The sequence below is a fragment of the Cryptotermes secundus genome, unplaced genomic scaffold (assembly GCF_002891405.2).
Source record: "Cryptotermes secundus unplaced genomic scaffold, Csec_1.0 scaffold925, whole genome shotgun sequence".
In the NCBI taxonomy this organism is placed as follows: Eukaryota; Metazoa; Arthropoda; class Insecta; order Blattodea; family Kalotermitidae; genus Cryptotermes; species Cryptotermes secundus.
The window spans coordinates 152,662-179,872 of NW_019733333.1; the positions used below are offsets into that span (position 1 = coordinate 152,662).

The 27,211-nt window shown below is 36.8% G+C and overlaps 1 protein-coding gene across 7 annotated transcripts in view; it reads right to left on the reverse strand.

Annotated features, from left to right (window-relative positions):
• Window positions 1-3,039: 3,039 nt before the first annotated feature.
• LOC111868080 (F-actin-monooxygenase Mical) overlaps window positions 3,040-27,211 on the reverse strand; it is a 136,494-nt gene continuing 112,322 nt past the window's right edge. For all 7 annotated transcript variants that reach the window (XM_023858456.2, XM_023858458.2, XM_023858457.2 and 4 more), the window contains 3 exons: window positions 26,829-27,002; window positions 21,376-21,490; window positions 3,040-3,475 (listed from right to left, as the gene is read on the reverse strand). In XM_023858456.2, coding sequence (XP_023714224.1) covers window positions 3,388-3,475; window positions 21,376-21,490; window positions 26,829-27,002 — 377 coding nt within the window. In that variant the 3' untranslated portion in view covers window positions 3,040-3,387. The remainder of the gene's footprint in view (window positions 3,476-21,375; window positions 21,491-26,828; window positions 27,003-27,211) is intronic.

Here is a 27,211-nt window from a genome sequence, read left to right on the forward strand (position 1 = left end):
AAAGTGATGTAAGCAAGCATATTAGACTGGTAAAAGTCTCAAAATGCAGATTACTGAACAAAAATAAAACAAACTCCAGGGCCTGTAGTCCGCAAGTGAACTATACCGACTGAGCGACCACCGCTTCTCAGCAAAGTTAGTGCCAATTTTGTGGATAGAAGGCATCATGTTGTCAGTGCAATGGATCCCCATGGCCGTTAATCTCAGTTTTCTAGACTGGACTGATTACTAAACAAGGTTTATTATTCTATTATATAATTTTTTTAATTTATTTGGGTGTTGCATTCTTGAACACCAGCACTGATAAAATGTTTGATATGCTGTCCCAGTCAAAACAGACTTTTAAGTATGAACTTGTATGGATGTTGCTTTCCTTCACTAGCTTGAAGATATAATTATTCAGATCCCAGGTCAGAAAGCTATATGCATTACTCATATTGTCTCTAGATTCCCATAGGTATGTGCAGTGGTCTACTAAACAGATATTCTATTTATGGAGAACACTGTGATATTTGCCAGTAGTTATCAGAATAAATTTATATGATACTTGTTATAGGCTTCCTTAAACATTAAGTGTTTTCCTCTGTAGGTTATATAATGATGTTTTTAGTATCAAGAGTAAATCATGAAGTTACTATCATCATTATCAGCTTAACAACCAGATACAAAGCACAAAAACTGCTTGACACATAACACTGGAAAAAGTGTGACATCTTTAAACAGTCATTTACTGAAACTGAAAATACAAATACAAACNTTATGAACAAAATTAACAATATCATTTAGTATACAACAAATGAAAAAGTATAAAATAGGCATAATTGCACTTGTAACATGTCCTTATATCATATGTCTTAGCACTATATGTGATAGCACTTTGTAATGATTTTTCTGATGAAAAAATTAAAGTATTTCTATTTCAGAATGATGTGTAGCAAGTAAAGCATAAAAAAAGAAATTGGACTAGCATATTTAATAATTATTATGAATATACAAAGCTGCTCATTCAATAAAACATTAAAATAATATCTGAACGTTTCTCAACATAAATACATAACAAATAATCAGACCGTACTACAGCTGTTACTATTTAATTATCCTACTTTCCTAGTACATGTACAGTAATTCATGTATGTCATTTGTGAGCATAAAAATCTATTTTTACAGTTGATATTGCCATAAATAAACTTACATTATGTAGCAAATACTAATGTTAGCTTGACATTACATTATTTGTTATTAATCTGAAAATCTCTTAATGTGTGCAAAAATTCCTACAGACACATATAATTTCTGGTAGAGAGGTGCACAGGAAATGCAATATTTATTAACATCTCTGTTTTGTCAATTGTAAAAGTAAATATTTAGTTCAAGTTCTTCACCAGGATATTATAATTCCAAACAAAACATAACATACATTACTGACTGATACAAATGTTATTTAAATTGTTGCCATTTCAAATACCATAAAAAGTTCAAGATCTTAATGGGATGTTACTACTGTCAATAAAATGTAATAATCAGATACATTAAACAAATATCAGTAAGCAATAATGAGAATTATTCAAATTATTCCCACTGCCAACATACATTAAAATGTCACAACTACATCACAATTCAGGAACACCACAATGCAAATGACGTAAAGGAGTATAAGTAAGCAGAGAAAAATTAACAAAATAAACATTAAATAACAGGCTGTCACCTCCACCAAGACGATAATTTATGGATGTAAGATAGAAAATCTTACCAATATTATTATGTTTCTCTAAATATAATTTATTTTTACTCATCACATCTGACAGATTAAGACTATTTTTTTTTATCAGCAGGTTCATACTCATCTACATGAAGGCACAAGTCTTCTGCACATCTTGCACATCTAAATTCAAAATACTCTTACACTGGATACCGAGAAAGACACAAACTAAAGAAAGGGAAACACATCACTCCTACAGGTTTCATCTGCAAGACCCAAAACTAATGAAAGTTGATCCCTGTCTCAGAAAATGTTACTAGAACTTTCTATATGCACTAATAATGGAAACAGTCTTACAACTTATAATTCATAACACCACTGTGTAAAACCTTCAATTGCAGTATTATCAAGTATCACAAAACTGTTACAAGTCATTCATTATACATTCATGCACACACAGTACCCTGTATTTTGAACTACTAATTTTTTATAAGAATTTGTGTGTTCTACAACTCACACTTTATGGAATTATGAATACATTAAAAATACATTTTATTGCATTCCTGTGCACTTGTAAAAATGGTGACATTAGTTTAATTTAAGTCATGACAAAGAAGGTAAGGTGTGTAAGATACATAACAAAAGTATTTGTATGTAAAGCAATTACAACCTAAAAAGTAATATATAGTTCCTTATGAAGGGATATGTTGACTTATAAAAATTGCATATGACAGCAGCCATCATTATTACTTTATGAAAGTAAAGTTTACTGTAAGGATAATACACCCTTCACATTAACCTATTTTGAACATGTAAAATAACACTGACTCAATTTGTCAGAGTCAAGTAAAATATTCCACTGCTTTTACAACCACTGAATTAATCTGATCATACATAATTTTGTTCAGTTCTCTGGAAAATATAAGCAAAATAATATGACAGACAACACAATATTCCATTTTACCATTCTTTTAAAATAGATTTGTTCATAATCCAAGATGGTTCCACATATACAAATGTATCCTTTCGACAAATGCAGTACATATTCCTTGCAGCAAAATCCTTCCCTAACCATCTCTACAATAAAACTGATTAATTCTTTTATGTTTCTAGAATCTTGAACAAACATAATTACTTTTTTTGTGATACTCTGTCAACACAACAAATATTTCAAAATATAACAACCTAATTGTTTACACTGATTTTATTTAATAACTGATACATATTTTGGGCCATTCTCATTAAATATGTCTCACGTTATTGAAATATGCTTGTTACCATTCAGTCCAGAACCTTTTGTCTTCTCGTCTGCTGTCCAAAAACATAAAAATTAGAATACACAAAACTATAATTTTGCCTGTGGTTCTGTATTGGTGTGAAACTTGGTCTCTCACATGAGTAAGTAAGTAAGTAATGTAAACAGTTAGGTTGTTTTATTTGTAAGCATTTGTTGTGTTGACGCCCACAGTGTCCCATATCATGACACACAACAGGATGCAAACAATAGAGATAACCATCATTACCACAATGCATATGATCTTTCTTTCATATAATTATGGTAAGTGGTAATAAACCTTGAAACGTCCTCCACTTTGAATAATATTTTTTAAAAAAATGTAAGCATTATATTTTGGAGATAAATGCACAGACTTTACAACTGGACAATCAAAACCTTATTCAAGGCAGAATTACACATCTGATTCCTTCCTCAAGGGTGTGAGTCGAAGTCCCTTCGCAAGCATCTGTGCTTCAAGGTCCCTATCTTCTTCTTGATACCTGAAACAAGATATATTCATCTGTAAGTAACAGTATACAAATCTGAATTCAATGCTTAAATATTACATGCTCTTTATCTTCACTAAAATTACTCATCAGAGTGAGCCATAAGAATAAACATAGCAATACTTTTTTAACCCTGATAGGTCACATTACTATTCACTAAACAGCTATAGTATTTGACATGCAATTCATAAAGCCAACCTCAAAATATTAAAATACACACTCAGAATAGCAGACTTCATGCTACAAAGAAATATTGTCTCAGGTATCTATTTATGCTTCAGAATGTATTTCAGATGTTTCAGGTGTTCAGACCTTCATCACATAAATCTGACCAATCTCTCCTTAATATTCACAAATTCAAGTAATATTCCCCTTCCAAACTGACAAAGTTCAAATTCTATAACACCAGTGAGAGGCATATTAATGCATTCTATTAGCTGCTTATTCAGATGATTCATTTTGTTTGAAACATGTAATATTTTGTAAGATTGGTTTATATGCTGTGTTTTCATACAGATGTCAACCACGTATCACTGCCTGAATTTTGGAACGGAGACCTTCTACCATAAGAGGCTTTCTCAACCCCCTTAACTCTTACCCAATTTCTTTTTTTACTTTTAATGTTCGCATTCTGTTGCGTGAATACATGTAATAATATTAATATTACAAATTCAACCGTCAACTCAACGATTATTAATTTAAACCACACTACATGTTTCGACCCTTAATGGGTTAACTTCAGGTTTTCTTGGTTGCATGATTAATTATTAAATTGTTAACGCATGACCTTGGCTGAATATTTCCTATAGTAGTACTCCTGTTAATCACTATATATTCGTAGTTTACACATATATGTCATGATATGGCTATATTCTACATAAACTTCTTATTGTCTACTTATATAAATGGTGGTATCAGAAAGTATTATTGTTGCAACTGCCCTGGGGAAAGAATATGAGAAGGGAGGCCATGGTCACACTTCCAAAAGCCTATTGCATCAGTCTGCCACGTGATACCATGCTGTGAACACACAGTTTTTACCAGAGTACTTTTTTGACTTGTTGTTTCGTTCTGTCTGTGATGGATGGCAAAATTGAGCAAAGTCTCTGTGTGAAATTAAATTTTGATAAATTCTGATAAAATCAAAGAGCTTTCAGTTAACCACATTTAACTGTCCCAAGAACATGGATATTCAGGACAACACAGCATGGCTGACATTATGCATTACACATAGTTCACCTGTAATGGATGTTTGAGCACCATTTGTCCTAACTATTTTAATATAAAGGAGTAAAAAAAGTAAAGCTATCCCTGTAACAGGCCATGAAGGCCCATAGGGTTGTGAGACGTTGAGGGTCACACATTATCTAGATAATCGGCTCAAAGATGGCGGTAAGGTTGTCAGCCTTAAACGTCAGCTGCACTTTAGCCCCCCAGGAAAATTATTTAATTAATTCCTGGTACTCATTTCTTTTAGAGGCTGAGACAACCCCAGGGCCATAGTGTGGCTGGAATGACTAGGTCAATTGAAAAAATCCAGTGACCTCATTAGGACTTGAACTCGTGACCCTCCGGCTTGTAGCATAGTGCCTCAACCATGTTACTGCATGCCCACCTTTTAGCATAAAGCAGGGAGAATGAAATGACCACTGATTGAGAAATAAGAGGTGGGTAAGCAATATGTGCGAGAGGAGAAGTGGATAAAGGTACAAAAAAGATGAAGGAAAGGAAGTGAGAGATGAATATGCAAAAGAAATTACTTTCTCTAAGAGACTACACATGCAAGCGTGCTAAAAAGGCATGACCATATTGCAGGATATCCTGCAATTGTCATGGGTTATATCAGTCCATCCCAGAAAATTCCAAAATAGTGTCAGGAACTATGTCCCAGTGGCTTTACTCCATATTGCTCTTAAATCACAACAATAATTTTAGACACAACACAAACACTTTGTTCCTGAACATTATCTATCATCCTGTTTTTGTCTAAAACACTGTCCTGTCTTTATTTAAAAACGTTTCAGAGACTGGATTCTGTCTCCATCTTAAGGTAAGACCTACTCAGTTAGGCTCAACTGAAAGAGCTAGTCCCATCTCCAGACCAAAACAAAAACAGGACGGTGTTTTTGACCAAAAAGGAAAAAAAAAGGATGATGGACAATGTACAGAAAAATAATATTTGTATTAATGTACCATCATCACAAACTCATAATCTCATATACAATTATGTTTGTAGCTGGTGCAATGTTCATAAAAAGTCCATGTCAAAATAGAAAGGCTCACCTGTGCAAGAACCAAAAGCTCACCACCACCTTATGTAAGCATGGATTACACTCATTTCAGTGTGGGTGTTTGTTATAGATATAATTTATGTAACAAATAGAGAATTTCTGCAGAATTTTAAATGGATATGAAAGGGCCATGTTAATAAATGCAAATTACATTTACAATGAAGGTGAGAGTATATCACATTCAGGAAATGCTGGTCATATTACAATTAGTATCATTTTTGGTTATGGTACCAAGTATCACATAGTGCCCTACCTCCAGCCAGAGAAGGGATGTCTTCTACCTCCACTACAGACAGTGTACCTATTATTCATAATACAAGATTGAGCCATGTATACTCCCTCATGATCTAAGTAACTCCATGGAGAATAATCATTCTTCAGAACATACTGGCCATCCAACTAATCAAAAAATTCCTCATGTTTTATGGAACCTGAATGTTTGTTAATTTGCAGAAGTCTGAATTTGTGTGTAACATTCCATAACAAGCTTTCTTTTACAAGAACTTGCTAGCCCCTTACCAAACCCCAAGCTGGAGGATTACTTCTTATTAGCTGTACTTTACTGCCTATACATTCACAGCCAGCCTCCATGTCTGGTGGAGGTTGTCCAAGATGTTTACAAACTTATCATTAGTAACTAAACATTAGTACTTGTGAAAAAATGAATAAAAATAATAATAAACCACAGTAACACAATGGCACTCACAACTTATGTTGGCAAAGGCTAAACATAAATTCTGCATCATGAGAATAAACCTTCGCACCCACCAATTTTGGTAGTGATTTTTGGCCAAAAGCAAATACTAATGCTGGTACATACATCAAACTTAACCAATTTGATCCCATGTGCCTATTTTATGCTCTGAAACCATGAAGGTCCTTAATAGAGAAAGAGTGCTTGAAAAAAAAAGAAATTGCAGCAAGGTTTTCATGCAAGGTGAAGTCAGAAGGGAGTAAATAAGTTCTAAAAGTTCTCTTTTGAATATGGGGACCATCACTGTCTCTTGGACCCAACAGAGCAGGCTTTTCACCTGCGAAGAGAGACAAAGAGTCCAATCTGATGGATAATGGCTAGAAAATCAGTCATTGTATGAGATGGGAGTAATTCAAAAGCGAATATACTCACTGAGGTGACAACATATATTAGTTTTATTTAATTCAGTCTGGTTATTTGATCTCCAGACTTCGCAGAAAAAATATTTGTTACAATTACATAATTTGCATTCATGTTCATTGTCATCCTTCATATAATACCGTTTACAGTTCTTTTGCCAATGATGTGTTTTGGAATACATATGTCTTTAACTAACCTTCATTCTTTCATATTTTGCTCTCTTCTACAAATCTGCAAAATTACTACTTAATTGCATGAAGCAGGGTCTTTCTTTGATAAGCTAACAGTCACTCAGCTAGTTCTGAAATTCCTGAATGGTTTGTTATTATTTTGAAGTGGCCTGCCATTTGATCCTGCTTTTAGTAACATGAATCCAATTCACCTTTTAATGGTGCACAACAGAGATTAACAAGATGTGTGCAGGAGTCTGTACAGGTGCAAAAAATGAATTTCTTTCCAAGAATCAAAATTCTTGGTTCCATTAAAAGCAGCATTTAGTAGGGAGTGTAACATGACAACAATGGTCACTGACTTTCTTTCATAAAAGTCCAATGAGCAAAAACAACAAAATGGCCATACCCAAATTACTGCAAAATACCTGAAAATAATTACTGTGACTTTTTTAACCTGTCATCTCATGTCTCTCTGTTCTGTAAAATTACAGCACAAATTAGTAAGTTCTCTCTCTCCTTTTTTCTTATGACCCCAATATACCTGTAGATATAAAAGCATTTTAAGAGAAACTTCAGCTGGATCACATGGTAATGTAGTTGGTTGAGGCACTATGCTACATTCTGGAAGGTCATGGGTCCGATTCCTGAAGAGGTCACTGGATTTTTCAATTGACCTAATCCTTTCAGCCCTACTATGGTCCTGTGGTCGACTCAGCCTCTGACAGAAGAGTACCAGGAATATTCCTGGAGGTAAAGGCCGGCTGGCACATATGCCTGGCAAACTCACCAACATCTGCAAGCTGATTGTCTAGAGAATGTGATAACTTTGACATCTCACAAACCTATGGGCGTCCACATCATGTTGTAGGTATACCTTTACCTTTTTATCAACACAGAACACACACTTTCTTAATTAAATTTCTAGTCCAGCAATTATTCTTCTGCATTTAACATAATAAACTACAGTAAAAATAAAAAAGCAGTTACATAAACACAACATTCATGTACAATCAGTAAAATTCTTGCACCATGTATAAAAGACTTTTATGCTACTAAGGCTAGGAAAAAATGTTACTGCAACTGGGGTTCACAATTCATTATCAGTCAGAGTCTTATCTAAAAATTCAAGATATAAAATATATAAAATTACTAGTTTAACAGCCGTTGTGAATTTAACAAGAAGTCTCATCATTTGTTACACAAGCTTTCATATGTTCATACCAGCATAAGCTGGCCACAACTGATGCAACATGCAGATTGAAGAATAAGTGTTAGAAGCTGTTCATGCTAACTCAACAACTAGTGTTTGTTGGGTTGCATGTGAAACAGGTCTCTTTCAAAGTGCAGTTTGCTGTAAGCTTCATGAGAAACAGTGGTATCCATGCACAACTTGCAAATGGGCTACAGTCAGGGGATAATAATCTTCACTTCCAGTCTCTTGATGGTTGATACACAAAACTGCAGGTCACTGTGAATTTCGAAACACTGAGGCAACATTCACAAGTAGTGGAGTAAACAATCTCTACAACCTACATGAATGGACATTTGAGAATTCTTACGCTACTCAATACTCTTCAATTCAATACAGATTTAGTGTCAGCACTGTAGCCAGTCATAAACAATTACCTAACAGGACCATATGTAACAGTTAATCATCTCTGTGGAATCCAGTATGCTGATTTCCTCAAACGAATGCTTCCCCTTATACTGGTAGATATAACCCTTAATGTTTATGAGCGTATATGGATTTAGGACGATGGCATCCCTCCGCATTTTTCATTCTGAACAGTCATTATCTGGATGCATGAACTAGCTATGGGGGCCCATCATTCAGCCCCCATACTGCCTTCGTATTACACCATTTATTTTATTATGGATGAATCATTCAAAATCTTTGTTACAGAATTACAAAACCACAACCACCTGATCAATCATATGTGAGGGCTATTCGGAAAGTAACTTCCGTTTATTTTAAGCAACTAATGAAGGAGCATGAAAAAACTTGTGCGTGTGAGGTAGCATCATATGACTCACTGCTTGTAAACCACCACACAACTGGTCACCTAGTGTTTGTTCATGTCTCTAAAGACTGAGTTATAATGTGTCCTGTGACTGATAATCCTGCCTGCCACAAAATTTTCAGTTATCCACTTTCTTCATACTAAAAACATGACTACTGTGAAAATTCATCATGAATTATGCACAGTTTTTGGCAAAAATGTAATGAGTTTAGGAACTGTAAGACAACAGTGTAAAATGTTCAAAGTGGGAAAACAAATGTTCATGCAAAGAGCGAAGTGGTAAACCATCTGTAGTGGGCGATGATCTTGTTCAAAGTGTTGACAACAAAATTTGTGAAAGACAGTGAGTGCTTCACAATTTCACAACTTTTGTGTGAATTTCCACAGATTTCATGCACTGTTCTCTACGAGATTATCACAGTTAGGATACACTACCACAAGTTCTGCACAAGATGGGTTTCTATAATGATCATGGGTGCACACAAAATGCAAAGAATGGTTTTGCCTTATTACAGCAACACCACAAAGATGGCAAAGAATTTCTCAACCACATCATACAATGTGATGAAACCTGGGTTTAATTTGTGAATGGTGAAACCAAAGAGCAGTCAAAGCACTAAATGCACACACTTTCACCAAAAGTTTTAAAAATGCTATCCCAGAAAGCTGACAGCAACTGTTTTCTGGGACACGAAAGGAGTGCTGATGGTGGAATTCATGCAAAAAGGGGCCACAATAATATCAAAAGCATATTGTGAAACACTAAAAAAATTGTGTAGGGTCATTCAGACCAAAGGGTATTGAATGCTGACATCCAGCACAGTGCTCCTCCATGACAATTCATGTCTGTATAGTTACGTGCACACGAGCACTGCTCGAGCATTTTAACTGGGAGTTGTTAACCACTCTCCTTACAGCCCTGATCTCACTCCGAGTGACCACCACCTCTTTACCTACCTGAAGAACTAGTTGTGAACACAGCACTAATAATAACTAACAATAATGAGTTCATGGAAGGTGTCAAAACATGGCTGAGCTCATAGGTGGCAGACTTCTTTGGTACAGGCACAGAAAAATTTTTTCCCCAATATGAAAGGTGCCGCAATTCTGGCAGTGACTGTATTGAGAAGTAGCTTAAGTATGTACATAAAAGGTGGTTCAAATATGACCAGGACTGATTTTTTTTTAAAAACCATAATTGCCAAACACTTACTTGCACATGTCAGTCTTCAACATACCCCCCTCTGGAGTCAACACATTTTTTCCAACGTTCTGGAAGCATCCTGATGCCCTTTTCAAAAAAGGCTTGTGGTTGGTGGCATATCCACTCCTGAACAGTCTGGATGACAGCATCGTCCACAAACCACATGCCTTGCAAGTCTGATTTGAGCCTTCCGAACAGGTAGAAATCACTTGGGGCCAAATCGGGACTGTACAGTGGATGTGTCAGAAGGTTCCAGTGTTGTTTTGGCTGTATGGGGGCGTGCATTGTCTTGAAGGAAGGCTACCCGCTTTCCACCTCTCTTCCGCTTGGTTCGGATCTTTTCCTTCACGTCTGTTGCCAGGAGGTCTGAGTAATAAGCTGCATTGACTGTTCTGGCATCTGTCAGAAAGTCTACATGGATAACCCCTGCCAGTCCCAGAAGAACGTTGACATCACTTTTCCTGCCGAATGGCTCCTCCGTGCTTTCTTGGGTTTGGGAGAACTGGTATGCTGCCACTCACGTGATGACTGCTGGGACTTGGGAATGAAGTAGTGCACCCACGTTTCATCAGTGGTCACTACAGACTTCAAAAATGCATCACCTTCGTCTTCAAACTGCTGTAGGAGACAACTGGCAGCTTGCATGCACACCATTTTGTCCACGTCCGTCAAAGTGTGTGGTACCCACCGTGCATTCACCTTGCAATAGTGCAGGTGGTATTTCATGATGTCTTCTACACTACCAACACTGATGGACAGCATTGCTCCTAGTTCCTTGATAGTGATGCGCCTATGCTCATGAATAAGCACGTTTGCACGATCAATGTTTGGCTCATGGAGGATGTTCGCGGCCGATGATCATGTGGTTCATTCTCCATGCACTCTCTGCCCTCTCTGAAGCACTTACACCACTCAAACACATGGGTCCGTGAGAGACACTCTTCCCCATACTGTTGTTGGAGTCTGTGGTGAATTTCAGCAGATTGGACGTTTTCTCCAACGAGAAATTTGATCACAATGCGTTGTTCCATGCTCCGCGGTACCTTCTGTTCGCTCATCACTCTAGCAACGTCCAGACAGGACTGAACAGCTTCTAACATGAACAGGAGGGAGGATGGAGGTTGTGGCTTCACTCTCTCAAGGTCGCACAGCTGCTGCGCAGTGCGGCTTGTTCACACACAAATCAGTCCCGGTCATATTTGAACCACCATTTATTTTTTGTGTATAATATAATTTTTTTTTTTGTTGAAGAAAGCAGTCTTCTGGGATGTGGCACCATGTAGAGGTGGTATCAACCGACATGGTGCCACATCCCAGAAGACTGCTTTCTTCATAGTCACCGCCGTGAAAACCTCAAATCTTCTTTTTATTGTTTGTTTGTTAACACGTCATCAGAGGTTACTTTCTGAATAGCCCTTGTACTTATAGCTGCAATAGACCATGATAAGCAGTTCATATCAGCGACTCCATTCAGCTTTGCTGTGAGGCATGTGTGTGAAATAGAAGATGGAACAGCTCTTGTGAAGACTTACACAGAACTATGTGAACCTACGAACTGAACCAGAATCCAACCTCAAATACTTTTTTTAATGCTCTTTCAGATTATTACATGACAAATGTGTCAGAATAGATATAGAAATTAATCTTAGTGAATGTAATACAGAATTAAATAATCATAGTTACAAATAAAATATCATCCTTGATGATATTCAATTTATGTATTTATACTCCATTTAATGACACTTTCAATAGCTCAGATTATAAAGCACTGAGTGAAAGTATGGTTGGTGAACAACAGATTGGAGAGGATGCAGGATGAAGACACTGTAGCCTAATTTGAATTCATACTCTGGCATTTCTCTGGCAGCAAAAAGGAAAATCAAGAAAAGTCTCGGTCAGGATAACTGGTCTCTGGGCTGAGATTTAACCTTGAGTGTCCATAATATTAAACTGGAGTGCTAGCCATTCAATTGCAATGCCTGGTTGTATTATCATCAGGATATTAATTAAGAGTATGTTATATGGTTAGGCTACAGCATAATCCTCACATCAAAATATTTACTATACTAGAATGGAGAAAAGCTCAGTCACTAGAAGAGTAATGTATGACAATGTTACTAAATTCCATTAAATGTTGTAACTATATGCAGGTTTTGTTATAATAATATAAAATATCAACATACTTTATTCAAATATACAAATAAGCACCAAGATTCAGCTCAGGAAAGCATTCTACAGTGACTAACCACACAGATTAGCATTCCTTCAAGATCTGCTTCCACCATTACAAAAGACAACATCAAGCCAACAGCTGCTTTAGTATGTTAAACAACTTTATTTTCTGGCTTCTGATTAACCTTACAAGTGCTATCAAACAATTTCTATCACTATTCCTTTAAGAGAAGTCAAATAAATAGCCATGGCAAAAGAATATTTCATTAAAAAGTAACTATATTTGGTGAACGTAATAATTAATCTCCAGGTTCCATAAAAGGTGGGGAATCTCTGCAGTAGTTGGGTGCCTACAAGCTTCTCAAGATGGGCTTTGTTCCATGGAGCTGCTTAATGGCAAAGCAGCTCAAAATTAACTGCTTGGAAATTCTGTTTCTTGACTGACATATTATAAAACATAAAGAACAGTATGCAAATGACAAGTGACATGGTGAAATACTCTGTGCACACTCTGCAAATCTGAGATCCTAGCACTTGATGATTTAAAACATATTATAGGACCAGTTACTTTCCTTGATCATATGATGAATCACTACAGAGGAAAGAAATTAGAATGTAATCTGATGCCTAAGACATGATTCAGGAACACTATGCCTATGTCCGCAAAGGTCTTTGCTTCTGTACTGATATAAAATTATGTGGAATGCTGGGCAACAAATTACAACCTACAGTCTGGAGTGCACTTATTCCTACCATTCCATAAACACAGATTACAAGCGACAGAGGTAAGGTCTCTAGAGATTATTATTAAATAAACATGAGATAAAATCTGAAACCAGGACATCAGGCAATCTTTGAAGGTAAAACATTATGAATATATCTCATAAAATTGTGGATACAGTAATGTACACGTGTGCCAAGCATGGATATCATTCATCCATTCATTCATTCATTTCCATATATCCATACAGGCAAAAAACCTAGGAGGTGGAAATAGTCCCTTTTCCTTAGGAGCATAAAATTTAATGTGGTGAATAAATAATAACTTGGGAAAAAGGACAAGATGGAGAAATCAAGTGAGAGAAAATACACAGGAGAAAACAGAGAAAGAATCAATACAAATTCAAGAGGAGCATTTATGGAGGTCAGAAAAAAATGGAGAAGCTCTCGTCATAAGACAGGCCACTGGAAATGACACCGGATGGCAATAATGTTGAAAATGTGAGACAATTTCTTCTCTGTTGTTTAATCCTGATGAAAACAAATGTGGGCTACATTTCTGAATTTCATATATAAGACAAATGAGTAACTTTTACCTAAAATGCTCCTTATAAAAAAACACCCATTAAAAAACAAACGTTCAAATATGATTGTTGCCAACAATATAAAAAAACATTATAATGGCAATCAATTACTCAAAATGGGCATACAGTCAAATCTAGACTTGTGTGTAGGAAATATCTGACACAATGAACAATGTCCGGTGTAATAGGTTCACAATGAAGACCAAACCTACTGGCAAACACAGAAGGTCAAAACTGAATTGAGATAGGAATTACATGTTATCATTACTAACAAGATTTTTATTTCAAGACAAATTCTAATTCTTTGAGATAAAAGTTTAATTCCTTACAGACCATATAAATTTTCAATATTTTTCATTTTTGAAAACTTTTTTTAAACAATAAATGTCTGAAGTCTGCTTGGGCTTCCTGCACTGGCACTGCACAGTATATGATGGCCAGATTAACAGATAACTAACACGAGATTTCTAAAGTGATGGGATAACAGATATTGGCTGTTTCCACTGTACAGTCTAACAGCATGATCAGTAATGTAAAATCTTCATGTTTGAATGACAATATACAAGGGTCATACTGAAAGTCATGAGCAACAATTTTTTGTAAAGTAACATGCTTTATTATTGACAAACCAAATACACCACCTCAATCTACAGACCTTTCTTTATTTTTCCACATAATTGCCACTTCTTTGTACACATTTCTCCCAGTGTTCTGGGAATTTGAAAATTCCCCTTCTGTAAAATTTTGTTCCAGCCATCCAAAGAAACTGGCACACTCCTTTCTGAATTGCCTCCCTTGTCTCAAAATTTTGTCCATGCAGCTGATCCTTCACAAATCCGAAAAGATGGTAGTCGGAGGGTGTCAGATAAGGGTTATAGGAGGGGTGTGGAAGAACTTCCCGCCCCATCTTTGCAATTGCTTCCAATATGAGGCGAGCAGCGTGGGGGTGAGTGTTGTCATGCAGGATGATGATGTTTTGTCCCAGATGTTTATCACGCAATGCACGACGGAGCTTGTGCAGTGTCTGGATATAACAAGCAGCATTGATGGTTTGCCCAGGTTCCAGGAATTCGGCCAGAATAAACCCCTCTGCATCCTAGAAGACTGTGCCCATCACCTTCGCAGCTGATGGCACTGTCTTTGCCTTCTTTTTTGATGGAGAATGCAAATGGTGCCATTCCATACTCTGCAATTTCGTTTCCGGCTCGAAATGGTGAAACCAGCTTTCATCACCTGTCACAATACAGAGCAAAAAATCATCGCCTTCATGTTGATATCTCTGCAGCAGTTCTGAGGTGATGGCTTTTCACTGACCTTTGTTGTCTTCGGTCAATAACCGCAGGACCCAACGAACACAAACTTTCCTATAGCCCAAGCTTTCAATCATCTCCTGTGCAGAACTGTGCCCTATTCCAACTTTTCGGGCTATTGTGTCCACAGTCATACGCCTGTCATCTTGAATGATGTCACCCACTCTTTCCTTGTTGCGTTCACTTGAGGCTGTTCGAGGATGACCGTTCTGAGGCTCATCTTCGATGCTGGTGTTCCCATCTTTAAAATGTTTCACCATCTTCGAACACTGCTCGCACCCATGCACACACTTCCATAAGCATGCTGAAGTCTGGTGAATTTCTGCAGCAGGGATTTCCTCTTTCACAAGAAAGTCGATGACAGCACGCTGGTGAAACGACATATCGTTGTCGGCCATTTTGTTAGGAGTGATACTGGTCACGTGATGCAAGCTACTGACGTCACAAGACACTCAAGGTTAACACAACAGCTGGTTCCACCTACCACCATACTCTCTTTCATCTGCTGTTCCCTGGTTGCATGCAAAAAAAAAATTGCTCATTACTTTCGGTACAACCTACGTAATACAATGGCTATTTGAAAAGTAACCTCCAATGAGTTGTTACCAAAACAAGCAATGAGAAAAAAATTATTGTATATAGCAAAATATGTACATACTTAACTAAATTCTTAATGTAGCCACTGCCGGAGTTGAGGCACTCGTCTTAAACAGGGAATAACTTTTTGTGTGAGTGTGTCAAAGAAGTCTGCCACCTTTGAGCTCAAACACGTTTCATTGCAAACACTTAAAAATTGTGTAGGGCAATTCACAGAAAAGGTGTGGAATGCTGATATCCAGTGCAGTGCTCCTCCAGTGACAATGTGTATCTGCATACAGCTGCTTGCACTCAAGCATTGCTGGAGAATTTCAACTGGGAGCTCACCACCCTTCTTATATCCTCTATCTCACTCCTAGTGACTACCACCCATTTAGCTACTTGAACTGCTTGGGATCACAGCATTTCTACAGTAATGAGAGTTAATGGAAGGTGTCAAAATGTGGCTGTGCTCACAAGTGCCTCATGACAGTGATGAAATGAAAAGTGATGAAAAGTAGCTTAAGCATGTATGTATATTTTGTACATAATCATTTTTTCTTCCTGATGCTTGTTTCACTAGGAGCTTACTGGAGTTTACTTTCCGAATAGCCCTCGTACTTCTCTGTACACAAGAGACATCTGATCGTGATCCACTCCCCTTCCTTCTGTATCTCTGCTTCTGCAGTACTGTGGCACATGTAGCATTCTGTCTTTAGATGTAACAAAGTCATTTTAGAAAGTAACATTATAGATCTTTCTCACAATGTCCAGTGGACTGCTAAGCCTTTGCATAACAGTTTGTTTCTTCATTTACTTCACAATGCGCTATCAGCTATACTCGTAGGCCAATAAGTTAGATACCACTGAATGACAGGATGAATCTTACTGAAGAACTGGGAAGTTTCTCTGAATGATTCTGATAATGGCAGATTCATTTTAAGAATATTATGTTGGACACTGTCCACTATCTGAGGTACAAATGATATACACAATATTTTATTTCATGATGACAAAAGTTAGTCAGACTCCAAGAATATCAAACACTTACAGATGACTTAAACATGATCTCTCAATTGCACAGTAGGATTAATATAAATGAAAGGATAATTATAAATAGTAAAATAAAGTAATGGAAAGGATTTAAAAGTTTTCATAACATATTTCAAGATATTATTCCAATTCGCAGGCGGAAGTATAGGAAATACAGAAAAAATCATCATGATAACTGATGCCCTGGCTGAGACTAGAAGCAACTGCCTCATGAATGTAGGTTCAATGCATCACCACTTGAGAAAAGTCACTGGAGTCATATATGTATATTTTTTAATAAAAATTAAACACAATCACAAATTCAGTGTTCTGTTTTCATGTCATCATGGTTAATAACGTTTCAGTTCTATGAAAATTATACAAATAAAGTTCTACTGTACCATTATGACAGATGTACTGAAGGACAACTGTTGTAATATTAGATTAGGTCTCCTATACATGGAACTACAACATTAATAAATCCTCAACTCAGATTTTGTTGATAAGTATCCTACATCAATATCATATGAGAGCATTTAACAGGCTTATCATATATAACATAGCATTTTTACAAATACAAGCCACAACTGCACCTTCACAGTATTGTTGTGTTTACTTCTAGACCAACCTCCTTACTAGTGTCAATTAAAGTTTGTGTGTTTTCTTCATGGTATTTATATTATTACCCAGTAAATTCATATCATTAGCATAGACCAACAGCTGATGTGTCCGTTTAATTTCAGTCCCACCTGGTTTCCCTGGACCTTCCTAATGGCATATTCTAAAGCAAAGTTGGAAAGGAGTGGCAATAAAGCATCTCCTTGTTTTAGACCATTCTGGATAGGGAAATTATCAGACAAATGTTTACCTATACGGAATTTACTATTCATTCCATTTAAACACATTTTAATCAGCCTAACTAGTTTCCTGTGTACCCCAAACTCTATCAGAATATTGTACAATACTTCCCTCTTAATTGAATCATAGGCTTTCTTGAATTCTAGGAACAGTTGATGTACTGTTTCATTGTCCTCCCATTTTTCTTCCAGTATCTGACGAATACAAAAGATCTGATCAGTAGTTGATCTGTTACATCGAAACCCACACTGATGATCCCCAATTATTTCATTGTGTATGGACTTAGCCTTGAGAGAAGAATATTGTATAAAATTCTGTATGAAGTTGATAGCAGTGATATCCCCCGATAATAACTACAGTCAGTTTTATCACCCTTCTTGTGAACTAGTACAATAATAGAGTTCTTTCACTGATCAGGCAATTTTCCCTTATGCCAAATAGAAATAATTAGCTTATGGATCCTAGAATGTAATCACCTCCTGCTTGAACATGTTCTGCCGGAATTTGATCATTACCTGGGGATTTATACCTTTTCAATTTTGCAATAAGCAATTTCAACCACAAAAGGGCTAGGATCAGGTACTAACGGCTCAGCTGTGTGCATTTCTATCTGCATAACATCACTGACCCTATGTACATTAAATAAATGAGAGAAGCAGTTCTTCCACCTTTCAGAATGTTGTGGGAATCAGCAAGCAGATCACCATTCTCATCTGTCACTAAGTTAGTTCTAGGTTGGTAACCACTCTTAAAGTCATTTATTCACTATACTGGTCTTGTTCTTACTGTTCATTGCATGCTCATTAATTTTGCTTTTCAGACATTCCTTCTTTCTATTCCTGAAATGCCTGCTGGTTTCATGTCTTATATTGTTCAGATTATCCCCTTTTATTTAAGTTGGATCCTGTAGAAAATGCAATTTTGTTTGTTTCGTTTGGTTTAATAATTCTGAGCATCCTTCATCGAACCATGGGTTATGCTTCTTCAGTTCATAACCTAGACTCTCTTCGGCAGAAATTTTTACATTCTCTCTAACAGTTTCCCAAGCTTTATTAACATCCACCTCGGTGTCTAAGTTTACCAAAGCCATGAACCTATTTCAGATTTCAACACAATACTGCTCTTTACTCTCTAACTCATTAGCCCTTTCGCAATGATCGCTGCTTATATGCGGCGCGGCTGGTTTTTTAAATGTCGTCGATTGTCGCATATATGCGGCATCACACACCCTCTAATTCTGACTTTGATTAAAGAGCGTGTGTGTTTTCTATCAAAAATTGAATTGCTTAGCATTGTACATGAAATGTAGCTGTAACTTTTGACATAAATACATGTACGGTCTTTGAAGCCTATGTTTGCTAAAATGTCTATACAACCTGTCCAGAGGAAATATATTCAGGCTGTGTTTAGAGTCGTGATTATTGTTCCTACACACACATACGTACTTCAATTAGCTTGGTGAAAACTGATATGGCACTTAGATAAGCACGCAGCTTTGACTGCAGAATGAATGGGGCTTTGTTCTGAGCTAGTAAACAAATAAGAGTGTGTGCATATGCCAGCCCATAACAGTCCGCCAATACGGAGCAGAAAGTGTGTGGTATGCAGCAAACATGGACGGAGGAGCGAATCGAGGTTTCACTGCCAGGAATGTGATGTCGGGCTTTGTGTGGACAGATGTTTTGAAGCCTATCACACAACTTAATTTCTAAGGTAATTCTGCATGATTAATTAAAAGTAGAGTACTTAATAGAAAAGTTATGTTTTATACAGAGCACAGTGTTGGTTTCCGGTTTTAAATTCTGTATTTCTAAATTTGTATGCCGTTTTTTAAAAAATAATTTGATCTTCAGACGAAAACATTGAAATATCGCCATGCTGTTTATAAAATCTAAAACTACTTTCTTTTCTCAATATCTCAATAGCAATTTTCTTTGCTTTTACAGCGAATTTATAAAAGTTGTGCATTTCTGGCAAGAAAATTTAAATATCCTCCGTCCACCCAGTAAGGTTTACTTTAAATGCCATTCGTCGCCTAAGGGTTAAATTTCTTGAGATTGAACCTCTCCATATGAACTCTATGCGCTGTTAGATTACTCACTGCCAGTCATTCCCTAACCTTTGCCACCATGATGTAGTGGTGAGTATGAATATCTTCTGCCCTGATTGATCAGACATCAAGCATACTTGAATGCCATCTCCAATCTATCAAAATATTGTCAATTCGATTGTGTATCTTCCCATCAGGAGATATCCAAGTAAATTTATGAATGTTATGATGTGGGAACATTGTACAGTTCATAGTAGGATTTTTTTATGAGGCACAGTTTACTCCCTTACTCCACTATCATTACTGATTTTGTGCAAACTCTCATTTCAAATGATTGGCTTGAAAATATCTTCCCTACCTACTTTGGCACTGAAATCTCCTAACAAAATTTTCATATGGTACTTCAGGAATTTATCAAATACAAGTTATAGTTCTTTGTAGAAGCTGTCCTTCATATCATCAATTTTATCTTCTGTTGGGGCATGAACATTCAGAACGATATCACACTAGAAACCTCTTAGCATTATGTATGACATAAGGTTAGATAAAATAAAGCACACCAAAACTGGGTATTTTGCATGCATTTTTACACTTGCAGACTTGGCCATTTATGAATATATTCTATGAGCATTTCTAACATGGAATAAAAAATTCACTGATATTATAAATATACATAATTGCATGTGCATTTAGGGCAATTTCAGGTCAATGACTGAAGAGTGTGTTGTGGGAAGTTTCATATCTGTATCTGCACAGCTATTGGAATGAAACATTTCAAAAGCAATCAAAATAATCAAGGAAATAAGAATAATTTCTTTCATAACAGAGTGGTAAAATGACTAAAATGTTATAAACAAGACCAGTTATGAATACATGTTAACAGCTAAAAAATCTTAATTTTCTTCACTTAAGGCTAAATATTTTTATTTCAAAATTCCAGTTGTGGTTATTAGGGAAACAATTATTATGTGAGAATTAAAATTTGTCATTCTAAAAAAAAGGTGATGTGATGCAAAGTTTCAAGTCTAGGGGTGTCCAGAATAAATACTCTCCAAATTTCACTCATAACTCACATACAACTGAAAATGTAGAAAATCTTAAAAAAAATAAAGTCTAAATACACCTTGTAAGGTTACATAGTAATTATACTTACATGTAGAACATGTGTTTTTTGCAGAAAGCTTAAAGATAGTGTCAATACAGACGACTAAGTGTGGACACATTATTATTGTAAACACCAAACAAAATTAAACAAAATTACAATCCAGAAAATCTTAAATAAGAATCTGCTTCCTTACAGAACAACACAATTTCACTCCACACATAAAACACATGTTTTATAAGTAAGGCTTCAAGGACAGGACAGTGTAAATGTAATGTGGACTTCCGTTATGTATGCAACACACTTTCCACACTAACTTTAGAAATTTCATCGTAAAATATATGACTAGATTTCATGCGTAACTGACCAGTATAAGCAAGAATATGATAGAAAGGTTTAATTTTAAGAGCTTGAAAGGGTAAAATACATGCAACATTAAAGACACAGAAATACAAACCAAGCTTCATGCAACATTAAAGCATGTACTCTGCCAAAGAGGGAGAACAGAATGAGCAAACTACAATGCAGGACAGGATCCACATTACAGCAAGAATCACTACTAGCCAAATCAAAGAGAAGCCTTCTTTAGAGGACACTCTCTGTCGCAGGACTGTCTGAAACTGCTGCAAGACAGCAGGACCCGAAAGGCTTCGCTGAACACATCCATGCTTCAGTGGAAGGCCACACCTTTGTCGATCTTCTTCCAGCAATGCAATAAGCGAGTCTCGTCGCTCTACGATCTCCAGCATCTCTCTTAGAATCTGACCCTCCTTCACAACATCTTCACTGGACTTACTTGAATCTATGAAGGGGCAGAAGAAAAAGAAAATATCTCCAAATCCATCAGTCATAATAGCACAGTAAGGAATACAAATTAATGAATGCATGCATAATCTTCACAACTTTATATTTACACACCCAAACCAAATCTACCCATTTACTTCCAAACTGTTTAAAAACTTCTCAATTACAACCATCTCTCCAATTTCCTCATACACAGAGTTCTGAATGGGCCTCCTATAAACATAATTTCCACACCTTGTTATTCATGTCTATCTTTCATTGAAAGGGGTCTGCACATATCAATATGCACTCCAAATGCACTTAAAATGCAGGTCAACTGATAAGTTTAGAACCAATAAATAAATTTCATGCATTCTCCTACACAGAATTTGATGCTTCTTCAAGAAAGTTCTCTATTTAATACAAACTTAAGATTCAAAGAATGTTACCTGCAGTCCTGTCAGAAAAGTTATTGCCTTGTAATATCCCTTATGAGACTAAATTAGCAAGAATTCAATTCTTCAATTTAAGGTTATGGCATTAGGGCTTCAACCCAGTTGCAACAGATTCTGAAATTGGACATGTGTACCCCTGAAGGTAAACAGGATTCTCTTCTTTGAATGTTAACCCTCAGTTTCAGCATGCGAGAGATGACACAACAGTCCACTGGCACCAAAGTAAATGGAGAGAGAGAGAGAGAGAGAGAGAGAGCAAGCAAGCAAGGGAGGGAGGGACAGAGGGGGAGAGAGACAGACATACACACACATACACAGATATATATGCTGAAACACAGCAACTGTGTGCATGATCCTAAGCCCATTAATTCTGGGAGATATGTTTGTACCCTAATTATTGAAGGGGTAGGCAAATTTATATATTTAGGAGGTGAAAAAAAAACTCGGAAGGGTAAACTAACAGCGAGATCAATAAAAGAATATAAAAGAGCTCTAAATGCTATCACATTACAAAAGTAAATGCAACAGACACATCCCAAAACAATGCAGAACAATGACCTATAAAGCATATTTTAAACCAGTAGTAATGCAACAATGTAGACCAAGACGGTTCAGCCAGGGACTGGAAGGGAGCAAAAGGAGTTTGGAGAATTTTAATCTGTCAATCTGTACAGAATGAAGTGATGCTATGAGAAAAAGAACAATATATGAGTCCATTCAATATGCTGAAATTTAATGCAGGGTCATTATGGAAAACATTTTTTGTGAGGGTTACCACCTAAAGAGTCCCCTAAAACCTTAGAAGTACTTGGTTTTGGTCTTTGTCCATCATCCGGTATTCTAAAAATCAGAGAAAACAACATCCAGTGATTGAGGTTACCTCTTTAATATAGTATATCCGTAAATACAACTTTGTTTTTCAAATTGGTGTTCATTGAAACATTACCACACTACAGATTTCAATCTTTCAACCATCATCAGGTGTTCCTGAGTAATTATAAACTGCATCATTGATCATTAGTAAACTGCATGTGCAACTGATCTGTTGCTATTGGTCTTGTTATTTAAGTACACACAATACATATTGTATAAAAACCCATAAAAGTATTCAGTAAATATAACTAAAATATTTATCATCAATTGGTACAATTCTTTAAATATATTATTTCTTAGTTTTAAGGTTGACCAACTCTATGGTCTAGTGCTCACATTCCTGCCTACAGATCCAGAGGTCCCGGGTTCGATTCCTGTGAAGTAGTGGGTCTGGTATGGGGTCCACTCAGCCTCATGAGGATAACTGAGCACCTACTGGAATGGAAAAGTAGCAGCTCCAGTCTATAAAACTGGGATTAATGGCTGTGGGGATCAGTTGCGCTGACCATGTGACATTCTCCATCCGCAAAAGTTGGCACTAACTTCATCCACAAGTGGCGGTCACTCGGTCAGTATAGTCTGCTTGTGGACTACAAGCCATGGAGTTTAAGGTTTGTCTTATTTACTAACATGGAGATTATTATGGGTGTGATTAGGTGAGTAAACTGTGACTGGTATAGACTTTTGTTTTAATGCTGACACGGATTTTTTTTGTATGGGCGTACCTTATTGTCTGTGGTTATTTATATGCTCTTATTTATTAAGCTATGATGTTCTGTAGACATACGATGATTATTACATTGTTGTTGGTGACATATGTTGTCTGTCATGGACATTTCTTGGTTCCATCCTTGTTACTGATGTTAGTTATTTAGCATGGTGGTGTAAGGTTTTGCTGTTTTGCCATTTTTTGTTAAGTTTTGATTTTGTTGCACCTGCAATGATGTAGTGCTTGTTGAGTTGTTGAGAATGAACTGTTCTTTTATTTTTTTTTCTCTAAGGAACCCAAAAGACTAGTTGTCTCCTCCTTCACCTGAGGATGGAAACGAATACAGTTTCCAAAACATTGTGTGCTATAGTTTTTAGAAAATTGGACAATGGACAAAGTCCAAAAACCCAGTAATTCTGAGTGTTATATACCATCGTTAGACACCGGTCTGAAATAATTCCTGGCAGACAGGTTTTGAAGAAAATGGAACAACTGCATTTAGTATTGTCAAGAACTGTAAGGAAACACAATCCACAGTCTGTTTGTGATGTAAAGATTCCATCAAATTCAAAGGAGTGAGTGGCTTTTGAAATATGTTCCATTTGGGCACCTGATGCAAATTTTCAAATTTTAATACAAACTTAGTACTACTTTCATCAGACCTATGGCACATTTTCTTTTGTGACCATGTTCCATAACTTTTACCATTTTAGACTATTGCACATCTTCTCATAATCTATAAATAGAAATGCCTGAAAACTTGATTCTCTTCACTTTTCAAAAGACAATATGGTTCAGTCAGTACACTGATTAGGCTATGAGCAGCTGTTTTCATCCTGAGAAATATGAGATGGTAGTTAAGCTATCTACAGATAAAGAAAAACATAATATCAATTTTTAGGGGTATGTGACTATAGATGGGGTTCTGGATTACTGGATTTATTGACCACTTACATGTCATACTACAAACAACTATAACACTATTGCTATTTCCGCACTTTACAGTTCACTGTTACATATACTAGTGTCCTTAAGTATATTACAGTCTCCACTGTCTGTTTCCTGACAAAGAATATAAAAGTCTCACTGAATTACATCACACATAGTCTTCTCTTCACAGCCTGACTGCCAACTGAACTCACAGTGCCATCTTCTCAACTCTCGACTAACTGCTCACTTGGAGTCCCAGAACTCGTCTGCCAATTCTCAAGTGAATTCTTCTTTATAACCATGTTGCAACAATTTCTCTATTGTTACTTGCATATCCAGTGCCATGGAAACCTGTTTACCGAGCAGTTGCCTAGCTGTGGACGTTTCCTCTGACTCCACTATTCCAGCCTTCAGGTGTCATGTCACAATATACGCGGGGCAATCCAAAAGTTTCCGAAATTTGAATTTTGCTCGCGAATGGTTAAGAGTACATCGAAATACTGCTAGGTGTCTCCTCACACATCCTTCTTGAATCAGTGTGGCAAGCAGCGTTGAGTTGAGTGGTTGGGTTTATTGTTGGTGAACGTATTTCCATTGTTGTGTTTCCGTGAGTTTGCAGTTTTGCGATGGCTGACCTCAGAGAGCAGCGTGTCTGTATAAAGTTTTGTTTCAAACTTGGGAAAACCACTGCAGAAACGCACCAAATGTTGAAGCAAGTTTTTGGTGAAAACAGTTTAGGCCAGACACAAACTTACAACTGGTATAAGCATTTTAAAAATGGCCGAACATTGACTGATGATGACGATCGTTTTGGACGGCCATCAACGGGCAAAAGACCAGAAAATGTCGCGAAAGTTAGGGAGCTGATTCTGCAAGATCGTAGACTGACCATCCAAGACCTCTGTAACACCTTGGGACTAAGTTATGGTACATGTCAAACGAATTTTGTCAGAGGAACTGAACATGAGGAGGATTGCGGCGAAGTTGTGCCACGACTGTGGAAAAATGAAGAGGAGAAGCATTGCTTGGAAGTCTGCAGGGAACTTCAACAACACTTCAAGAGGATCCAAACTTTCTTTTGAAGATTGTCACTCGTGACGAAAGTTGGGTTCATGGCTACGACCCTGAAAGCAAGCAGTAATCGTCGCAATGGAAGAGCCCATCTTCACCTCGGCCAAAAAAGCCATGTTGATCTGTTTTTTTGATACTGACGGGATTGTTCATAAGGAGTTCGTCCCTCCTGGTCAGACAGTCAATAAAGAGTTCTATCGCGATGTTCTAAGGTGTTTGAGGGAGAACATGAGGAGAAAACGTCCAGAGAAGTGGCGCACGAATGACTGGGTACTCCACCATGACAACGCATGACCACATACGGCTTATATTGTGCAGGAATTTTTGGCTAAAAACAACATGGCAGATGTTCCCCACCCACCGTACTCGCCAGACTTAGCTCCATGCGACTTCTTTCTCTTCCCCAAGATGAAAATAAAGTTGAAGGGGCGAAGATTTGATACAGTTGAGGAAATTCAAGCAGAATCGCAGATGGTACTAAACACCCTAACAAAGAAAGACCTCCAGGATGCATTTGAAAAGTGGCAGAAACGCTGGGATCGGTGTATGCACTCCCAAGGGGACTACTTTGAAGGTGATGGTGCAGAATAAGATCTAGGTAAGATGTAATAGTTTTTATTAATATATTTCGGGAACTTTTGGATTGCATCACGTATATTCTCTTTATCTGTTGGACTGCATTCTTCACTATGAATGACATGCCTACACTGAGCTGGTACACGTGTTTTAAGAAATGGGCCATTATGTTGACACTCGTAGTTCACTTATATCCATCACAAAAACAAAAAAATCTTTACTGTTCAAAATACCATAGTAGTTGGCTTTCATACTTTCTGACTGTTCCTCCATCCTTTACAAAATTATAACTTCCCAGACCAGTGGTGAGTTTATGTATCAAGTGAGGAGGGCAATGATGTCCATAGGCAAATAACTAACACACTCAACCATTTCAGTTCTATTGCCCCTTTGTGAGAATGAGGTGATTTTTAATGCAACAAAGACTTCAACACAAATATATGCAAGCAGACATGAAAATATGTGAATAATAAAGTGAAGTTAATCTAGATAAAATCGGAAATAATCTACTAGTTAAACAGGGACCAAAGTTTTTCTAATTACTTCCCACATGTATGTGAGAGCATCTCCAACACAGGGCCATGTCCAAGAACACATTTACCTCCCTCAACCATCATAGATAAACATATTTGCCTTTTTCTATGAATGGCCCTTAACCAGGAACTTTATTGGTTACAACTATTACCAGCCAAATGTATAAACATACACGGACCAACCACTAACAGATAAGTATTAATTCTCACCATCTATGCTCATCCTGCCTTCAAGTTCCTGCCGAAGCCGGGCATGTCGGTCTTCTAACTCCATTTCTTGAGCTCTAACCATCAATTCTCGCTCATAGTGCCGTAACTCGGTGCGTTCCCGCACCAAAAAAAACCACTCTCTCAAGAGTTCTGACTCTTCTTTACACTCAGCATCTAGAGAAGCATGTGATAAAATTAGTGATTCAATTCTATAGCTTAAGTAACTACATTTCAAATCAACATATGTAAATAATGAGAATATTCGCACATTGTTGTTTATATTCTCTAACATCACTACAAAAATCTCTACAAACATAACATCACACACCATGAAAACTGATGAACTATAGGTTAGTATTCATGGCACTGAATTATATTTACTA